Genomic DNA, 10,000 nt, shown 5'->3' on the forward strand with positions numbered 1-10,000 from the left:
TGAGAAATGTCGATACATATTATTCACCTGATTGCTGTTTCCTTTTTTGCATCGTTTTATGTACGTGTAGTAGTACTATTTAACAAACGCGTGCGCACGCAAACTTATATGCGTAGATGCACATAGTTGTAAGCAGTTATGTGGATAAAATGTTGCTAGCTACAATTTGATTTTCCATACCTGGAATATTTTGCGTTCTAAGTACATCTGAACGCATGGAAGAGACATTTCGGGGAAGCGAGAACGAGAGAGAGAGAGAGAGAGAGAGAGAGAGAGAGAGAGAGAGAGAGAGAGAGAGAGAGAGAGAGACAGACAAACAGACAGAGAGAAAGTGTGAGATAAAGTGAGAGAGCGAAAGGCAGAGAGAGGGAGAGAGAGAGGGGAGAGTGAGAGACAAAGAAATGGGGTGAATCTTAACAAACGCCAGTTTTGCTGAGTAGTATAAAGAAAACAAAGGTAGTTAGAGATAATGACAGACAGATAGAAGGACAGAGAGGGAGAGGGACAAAAAGAGAGAGAAAGAAAGAGAGAGAGAGGGAGAGAGATATAAAGGAGCTAAGTCAATTTTATGTTAAATATTCTCAGTACAGAAAATGTTTTCGGTAGACGGTCAGATAGAACTTATACTGACATCATGATGATTAATGATGACAATAATGATGGTAATTATCGTCGACTTTGCCTTCGTCGTCATCATCATCTTGAATACTATCACCACTGAGAAATATTTCCTCTACCACCACCACCGCAGCAGCATCACCAGCACAACATAAATTATTCGGTGACTATAAATCTCAAATCTTATGTGAGGAAGTAATCAATCCTTTCAAAATTCAGGGAACCTCATGCAGAATTTCGGCTTAGTCTCTACAGCAGCTAAATCACTCACAAAACATACCTTTACGGTCTTAAAAAAAAGGGCACTTTCTAGGGTCCTTTGAACATAGTAAGAGAGTTGGGATGCTTACGGATGGAGCGTTTAGGTTAGAGATCTGCTCTGGGCTTAAACGAACAACACCAATTGTTTCGAGACAACATTGCCACAGACACTGGTGGACTCTTTTTCAGTAAACCTAAGCAAGACACTTTCAAAGTAGGTCCTGAACTGAACATAAGAAAAAGGCAGGATGGTCAGAGCTGGAATGCTTTTGATCCTAGACAATCTCGTTCGAGCTGACCTGGAGCTAAACAACAGAACAAGAACTGCAGTCACCTATCCCATAAACAACATGCTACAAGTTTTAAAAGTGGACACATTAAAATCTGTAGTTCTAAATACACTATATATTAAAAGTATGGACTTGTTATTCTCGGAACCCCTTTAATTATAGGTCTGTTCAATTATAGTTGTGTTCGAATTAAAGAATTATAACGCACTGTGTGTTTTTGTTTGAACATAAATTTAATCAACTAATACCAATATTTATTTAATTAGAATGATTGTAAATTAACTGAAATTCAAATAATATAATTGCTAATTTGAAAATTCACAAAAAAATTTTTTTGTGAAATATAATCTAGAAAATAAAGAAGTTATTGCTGAATGTAATCGAAGCAATTGACATGAAGAACAGTTTATGTAATAACTTATAAAATACTTAATCAAACATTAAAACCGACTGAATAGTGATTTCTACTGTGGGAACAAGTGGAATTTTTTTTCTCATTTAGTCAAAGGGTTAAACACTTTACAGAGCTTCCAAGACTCTTGGGAGGGAAAACTTATCTTCAGTCTGGAGCTCTGGCTAAAATACTTGGAACTAAATGGACTCAGCTACAGGCACTCAAAGACACCAAATGATGATGTGTCAGGGAACGTATGAAATCTACGATCCGTATAGGTCATAGTAAGATTTGAGCTCAGAACGTAAAGACACGGGACATATACCATTAGACATCCGATTCCCTAACGATTCAGTCAAGTTGCAGAATCTAAAAAAGTCGGTTAGAATGCCTTACAGTAATTGTACCAGCTCATTTGGTTTTTTGTTTCAAATCCCACCGATGTCAACTTTATTTTTCATACCTTCGGGCTTGATCAATAAACCACCCGTCAAGTACTTGGTGTTTTCTCTCCCACCCTCACTTTCTATTTATGTCTTTCAGAAACAGAAAAACTGAAGGAACCTAGAAAGGAGCCTTACATCGCAATCCTACCCATCTTTTCACTCTTACACTTCCTAAGAAAGAAATTTAGACATAAGATCAAACGTTTGGGACACGAAACAATCGATTAAATCAGCCTCAATAATTGGTTGCTATTTATTTTATCATTTAAGCTGCATAAAAGACAAGGATGACTTTACCAGTATTCGAACTCAGAGCATAAAATGACATTGCTGCAATGTATTTTCCTCCGACGCTCATTTGTAATATGTTAAGATGAAGTATGTTAATCCGTTACCACTATTTGAATGATGTTATAAAGTTTAAGAAACAGGACGTGGAAGAGTAAGGTGTATATTTTAGTATATTTTAAGGACGTATATATATATATATATATACATCCGAGTTTCGGATGCCGGGGTAGGAGCCCACGCCAACATCTCTTCAGTTATCCGGCCATTGAAAATTCGGAGTTTTATCATGGCTACCGAATAAGTGTCACATATTTTTACAGATAAATTCCTCTATTTACATAATATCGAGGTCTCTTTCTTTCTTTTGTTGTCCTTCCTATCAATATATATATATATACACATACATATATATATACACACACAAAGGCAGTGTTTCCGACCTTTATTATACCTCGTGCCCCTCAAAAATATTTGATTAATTTCGCACTACTTTTGAAGAAAGAAAGCCAGTTTTATGATAACTAATATATACATTTGTCATACCCACTGAATTGTCATCCTGTATCTCCAGGAGGTGGAAGCAATGCAATCAGTAGATGTTTAGTAACTTTCCTTATGTGTGTACTCTTTCATAAAGATATATCACATACACACGTCTAATGTTGGCTTCACAGCCATGTGGCTTGCAGTTAAGCAAAAGAAGTACTCAATACTGTTAGCTAAAGTGAAATAATATTTAGTCAAAACTGAATATGTAAGAACGTCTTTCAAAGATTTTCGATTCAGTGTGTGTGTGTGTGTGTGTGTGTGTGTGTGTGTGTGTGTGTGTGTGTAATATTGATTTCTAACATAGGCAGAAGCCCACATATATCTTTTAGAGGTAAGGGTTTCTATTAAATCGTTTCCAGCACTTAACTGGTCCCTAATTTTACGAATTTGAACTCGGAATGTAGAATAGTGGCTAATCCCGCTTTAATGATTCTGTCAATCTAGTATCGAATATATGTCTGTAATATTGATTTCAAATTTTGACACACGGCCAGCAGTTTCGAGGGAGGATGCTAGTCGATTACATCGACTCCACTGTTCAACTGGTACTTATTTTATCGACACCGGAAAGATCAAAAGCAAACTCGTCTTCGGAGGAATCTTAACTCAGAACATAAAGACGAACAAAATGCCGCTCAGCATTTCGCCTGGCGTGCTGACGATTCTGCTAGGTTACCGCTTTATATATGCCTGTAATATTTATCCGCTAAAGCGTGCGATTCTGTTGTGTGACATCTTAGGTTACTTTTACTACAACCTGACATTGAGAAAATCATTGTGAGTGAAATTGGGTAGATGGACCTTGCAAGTCCAAATCAATCCAGTTGTTTCGTACACAGTGTCGCACTTATTCTACCTGAGGATCTATAATTTAAACCAATCAGAATTCATTCACTGTTATTTTCTTTAAAGATTATTTCATGCATAAACCTCTCTGTCCAAAGACACGCATGCACGAGCACGCAAGCACACACGCACGCACACACACACACACAAACAAAAAACAGAAAAGTCATTATCCTCTATCTTTTCTGCAATTTTCAGAAATTTAAAAACATGATCTGGGTATGTTTATTCACATCAATTTGTGCAGGCAGCCTGTTTTTCTTGACCAGCGAACAGCTTGACGAAGAACTGCTCCGGTGACTTCCTGCAAGTGACGTATCTGATTTGATGAAATTTCAGTGTCTTCTCATTAAAATTTTGCTTTGAAATTATATCATTCGCGTTTCATCCTTCTCGAATAGTTTATCCGATGTTGCGGTTTAACGCTAAATGAACTCAAAATGAGCAACATGTGACCAAAGGTCTTCCAGTTGTGATCCTTCTGTTTTTAATTCTGGAAGTAAACTTAGGACTATGTTATCTTAGGACTATGAACTCCTTCAAATTTTTTTAAAGATGAGTAAGTTATGATTTAAGGAACATTTAGCTGTTATTTCTAGAAAACTAAACGAGCATATTGAGGACTCTTTTTATGCAGTAAAAATATCATTCACTTTATATTTTAAGAATGAATGTTATACTTTTTCGAACAACCCGTTTTCATTAGGAAATTGAACACCGAACAATTAAGTGTTAATCTATTTTGTGTTTATCTAATAATATTAGTAATATTCTATTCCTATTACATGCACTTCGACCTTTCGAATTTTGTCAGCACAATTTCGAAATTAAAAATATATTGAATTACGTTCGTGTAGTTATAGAAATCAGATGGGTGGAGTGTTCAATTCGAAATTAAAGTGTTTGTTTGTTCGTATATGCCATGTAGTCATAGTAACAGAAATCACATAAGTTTCAGAGGTAAATAAACATTTAAAGAATACCTATTTTGTTGTTGTTTTTTTTGCCCAAAAGGCATGACATTTCATCATTATGTCGGTTGATTTCCATTGCAACAAACGTTTTGCCATTTCTATTTAGCCCGTTGGAGAACTCTGTGGTTCATGTTTCCCACAAGCTATTTACTTGCTTTTGTAAACATGGCTACCAACATCTTCGCACGTCATAACATTGTTGTGACTACATTGTGGATGCGAATACACAAATGCTTTAATTTTGAATTGTACTTTCAAACTATCTGATGTCTATAACTACACGAATATAAGTTTAATAAACTATAAGTTTAATAAAAATTTGAATTCGCACAGACAAAAATCGAAAGGTCGAAATGCGTATGCTACTGGAATATTTTTAATATTATTAAACGTAATTTTTTTTGTCTTAAAGTTTCATAAGAAGAAAAGAAATAGTTCGAAAAAATATCTTCATTAAAAGAATAAAAATATTTAACTCATATAGATGTATAGAATCAAGAAAATGTTTCAACTTCAGCATGAAACAAGGTTAAGTGCGAGGGCTTTCGCTGCAATATTCACCTTAGACGCAGGAAGGTTTTCCACATGACTAAACTGAAAATAGCGAAACGACTGCAAAAATGAAAGTCTACATAAATAAATCGTATATAAATCGCATTAAAGCTTATTTCGTTTATTATTACCGATATGGGCTTTAGCTTTATTGATTTATGAGATTTGAGGAATAGAGGTAGATTCTGTTTGAGATGTGGTTTAACTTTAAATTAACCACAATGGAATAAACTTATTTATATATACAGTAAAGCACTTGAAGGTAACAATAACATCCTCTTCTTTTAGATGTAGGGCATCTTGAATTACATTATTCAATTTGAATTTTCCTGTTTAAAAATTCTGTAGGATGAGATTTGAGAAAGATTTGGCTGTCATTTCTAGCAGGTCGAACGACCATGTAGAGGTACTTTTATTCGAGAGAAATTGGGTGGAAATGACTAAGACACTGGCATAACGACTGTTTAATTTTTTCCTTTCCATCTGCCATATTACATTCAAATTTCACTATGAACTAATTCAAGTCTCTTCATTCAGAATGGTGGGTTTGAAACTATGGCGACGGATAATCAATTTCATGAAATACTTAGTCATCTACAAGAGAATTTCATATTAATAGATCCGGTAAAAACAAAACAAGGCAAAACAAAAAAAGAACTATGATTCACTGGTATAGAGAAGCTTCAGATGGAGACTAACTTCTAGGAATCGCCAATGATAGCCACACCATTTCATATTATATTGGTCTTCTACTATTTCATCTGTTGAATCATTGTTAAATTTTATTCCCTCAGTCCATGTTCGCATGCCGATTAATAATATTAGTAGTGATAACAAACTGGGCGGTATAAATCTCTGTCCCTTAGGAAGAAGAAATGGTTCCTAGGCAAGTATAAGAAGAAATCTGTACTTACCACATAAAACAAGGCTAGTCGCATGACATCTTCATACCCTTCTATGGTTGCCAAGACACTCATTACTAGGCACGAGAAGACTGTGAAAAACCTATATAATACGAAGAGAAGGATGATAAGTTAGCGACAGGATCGAAATAGGAAGACAATTTTCTGTAAGCTAATAAAAAAGGAAAAGCAACAACAACAATAATATGTAGAAATTTTTTTTTTTTAATGCAAAAACAAACAGGCTCTTTTGTATTCATCGTATCGTAATGTGTTGAAATATGATCTAAGCTTGTACGAAATTCTAATCAGAACGTTTGACAGATAAAGATAAAAAACGAAAGAAAAAGAAGTCTTGACTACATATGATGATTTATATAATGATTTAGGCATAAGTAATGTTAGCCTTATGGCTACATACTTATGCAGGAAAGAAAATAAATGAGCTAATATTCTTGCATTTCTCGGAATTATAAGCGACATAAATGAAGTGAACTCCAAGAGGTAGTGAATAGTCATGAATTGATTTGAAAATTCTTTAATGTCTTACAGTCTGAAATATCCTAGGCTACAGACATTTGGAAAAGCAGCTATTTTGATAATCTATAGGGGATAGAAGATAAACTATTCTTTTGGTATGTGTGTTGAATATTTCAGACAGGTTTATTGCTTTTTATGCAGTTTTATGACATCCAAGTCAGACATGTTCAGTATTCGAAGTAAATTATAGACACGCTAATACAGACACATACAGACACACAAACGCAAAGAAACGCATACACACTCATATACACACATACGAGTTACATAGAAAAGTATATGGACGACAATATGTTGTCATTTCGTTATCATTACTACTGTGATTTAAACCTTGATGGATTTAGAACAGAAAAAAAAACTGTGGACATGTAGGTAATCTGTAGAGTTCAGGATAAATCATATCTCAAGCAAATGGAGGTATATACTGTGCACTCTACAATGCCATGGTTTATCACATGAGCACCATGTGAATGATTGGGATATAATGATTTTCACTGTCATGCAGTTTGCTTTAGTATACTTGTATGTTCAGAGAAGAGAAAGACAAAATAGATTTGCTAGGAACTTGATAGTAGTTACTAAGTGCTTTATCATCCAAGCAAGAATTTCATTTTATCTTAATCTCTGTCCTCTTCTCTATCTTTCCCTCATTATCGTTTCTTGCGTCACTCTTACTTTCCCACTATTTCAACATTCCCTCCAAATACACTGCATTTTTCTGCCAGTTTTTTACATCGTTTTTCGACATTTTATTCTCCCAACCGCAGAAAAATAATTTCATAACTTTTTAGTCATTGTTGTTTAATCTCAAGAAATCCTGGATAAATAGACTTATGATCAAACGCATTCCAGCCATGACTATACGGTCTGTGTTTTCACTACAATATCCAATACTTCATCACTGCTATAGAAAGGCGATTTGGCAGTCGATTTGGCTGTTAATTCTGTCGGATGTAACTACCACGTAGCATCTACTACTACATAACGTCTCTCGATCTGTCCAAATTACTTAACCATACAGCAATGCCTGAACAAAATGTATGTTATATGATACTTATGCATTTCACAAAAGATCAACATGAGTCGAAGTGTAATAACTATTAATCTTGAGCAGAGTAAACCTAAGCACAAGCCAGAAATTTTGAAGGGAGTGGGTTGAATGAGGATTACGAGTGAAGTCGAACTTAGAAAGTAAGGATCCGGAGAAAGTACTGTCTGATGCCCTAACAAAGCTTCAAGACTAATAATAACAACAACAACAACAACAACAACAACAACAACAACAACAACAACAATAATAATAATAATGATAATCATAATAATAGTAATAATCATAATGCAAACGATGCTTGATCACAGATATAGCACGCCCAGCTGACAGCATTGTATGCGATAAGGAAAAAAGAAAAGTCGATAGATATGACAGGTTAGCTTGGGAGGTTAAGCAGTTGTGGTCGATGAGAAAGGTGGTAGCAGTTGTACCAATAACTGTCGGAGCCCTGGGAACAACGAGTAAACTTCTTCAGAAGTACATGGAGCAAATAGGGGCTGCCATGAGGGTTGAGCGCTTGCAGAAGGTAGCACTGTTTGGAACCGCTCGAATAGTCCGGATGGTGCTCGAAAAATAAGAGGTGTTAGCTTAGTTCACTGTTAGTGAAAACTAGCATCGTAGTATATCCCTAGCGTTAGAAGCTGTGCAAAGACAATGAATAAAAAAGTAATAATAGTGATGATGATGATTTCTTATTCTGGCACTAAGCCAGCACTTGAATATCTTATGAAAAAAACAAAAACAAAACGTAAGAGAAATTGAAAACTAGCATGACTTCATAATGATAGCATATATGTATATATATATATATATATATATATATATATACATATACATGCATATATATATATATATATATATATATATATATATATATATATATATATATATATATATATATATATGCATATATCTACATACCTATATATCTATATACATACATTTATATGCGTATATATATTCACACACACACACACATATATATATATATATACATATATATATATATATATATATATATATATATATATATATATATATGCTTATATTTATATATATACATACATATTGTGTTTGCCCCCCCCCCCCCAGCAACATCGCTTGACAACTGATGCCAGTGTGTTTATTTACGTCCCCGTAACTTAGCGGCTCGGTAAAAGAGGCCAATCGAATAAGTACCAGGCTTACAAGAATAAGTCCTGGGTTCAACTAAAGGCGGTGCTCCAGCATGGCCCCAGTCAAACTGACTAAAACAAATAAAAGGATATAAGAATATATATATATATATATATATATATATATATATATGTGCGTGTGTGTGGGTTCTTGTCTGTGTATATATATATATATATATATATGTCGATACGTGTCGCGTACAGGTATGTGTATATGCATGCAGGCGTGTATGTATGTATGTATCTATCTATCTATTTATATAAGTGCGTGGGTGCCTGCGCGTATTTATGTATCTAGTGATGATTGCATATATCAATATACAGGTTAAATGTTTCGAATAATGTTCAATAGTTTATACGCACCATTTGCAAAATCAAGATAAAATAGCTACGAACACCATGACGACTGCTACCTTCAATGAAACAGCAACAGCAGAACATCATCATCATCACCAGCAGCACGAACCCGTGTTTGACCATCATTTTCTCTAGGGATTTTCTCCCGCTTCCAGTATATGTATTCGTTACATCGTATTTTGTGTGATAAGGATAGTATACCGGAGAAATGTGAAACAATGTCTCCAATCTGTATACTAAACAATACTAGTATGTTCAGTATGATTTCCATAGTATAGCAATATTTGTGTTGTCCTTTCGTCTGTCTTTACGTTCTGAGTTCAAATTCCGCCGAAGTCAACTTTGCCTTTCATCCTTTCGGGGTCGATAAATTAACTACCAGTTGCGTACTGGAGTCGATCTAGTCGAACGGCCCCCTTCCCCAAAACTTCGGTCCTTGTGCCTAGATTAGATAAAAATATTAATACTGTCTTCAAGGCGGTGAGCTGGCAGAAACGTAGGCACGCCGGGCGAAATGCTTAGCGGTATTTCGTCTGTCTATACGTTCTGAGTTCAAATTCCGCTGAGGTCGACTTTGCCTTTCATCTTTTCGGAGTCAATAAATTAACTACCAGCTGCGTACTGACGTCGATCTAATCGACTAGTCCCCTCCTCAAAAATTCCGGGCCTTGTGCCTAGAGTAGGAAGGAATATTAATATTGTCTATAACACCACCGGATGTCGATCTGTAATTCATAAGGTTACAGTATATTTC

General features: G+C 35.1%; 1 protein-coding gene across 1 annotated transcript in view; it reads right to left on the minus strand.

The window, feature by feature from the left end:
* Positions 1 to 10,000, minus strand: part of LOC106884508 (uncharacterized) — a 718,976-nt gene that overhangs the window by 239,728 nt on the left and 469,248 nt on the right. The window contains exon 2 of the mRNA XM_052967039.2: positions 6,136 to 6,226. Coding sequence (XP_052822999.2) covers positions 6,136 to 6,226 — 91 coding nt within the window. The remainder of the gene's footprint in view (positions 1 to 6,135; positions 6,227 to 10,000) is intronic.

The sequence above is a fragment of the Octopus bimaculoides genome, chromosome 4 (genome assembly GCF_046866305.1).
Source record: "Octopus bimaculoides isolate indiv1 chromosome 4, ASM4686630v1, whole genome shotgun sequence".
NCBI lineage: Eukaryota > Metazoa > Mollusca > Cephalopoda > Octopoda > Octopodidae > Octopus > Octopus bimaculoides.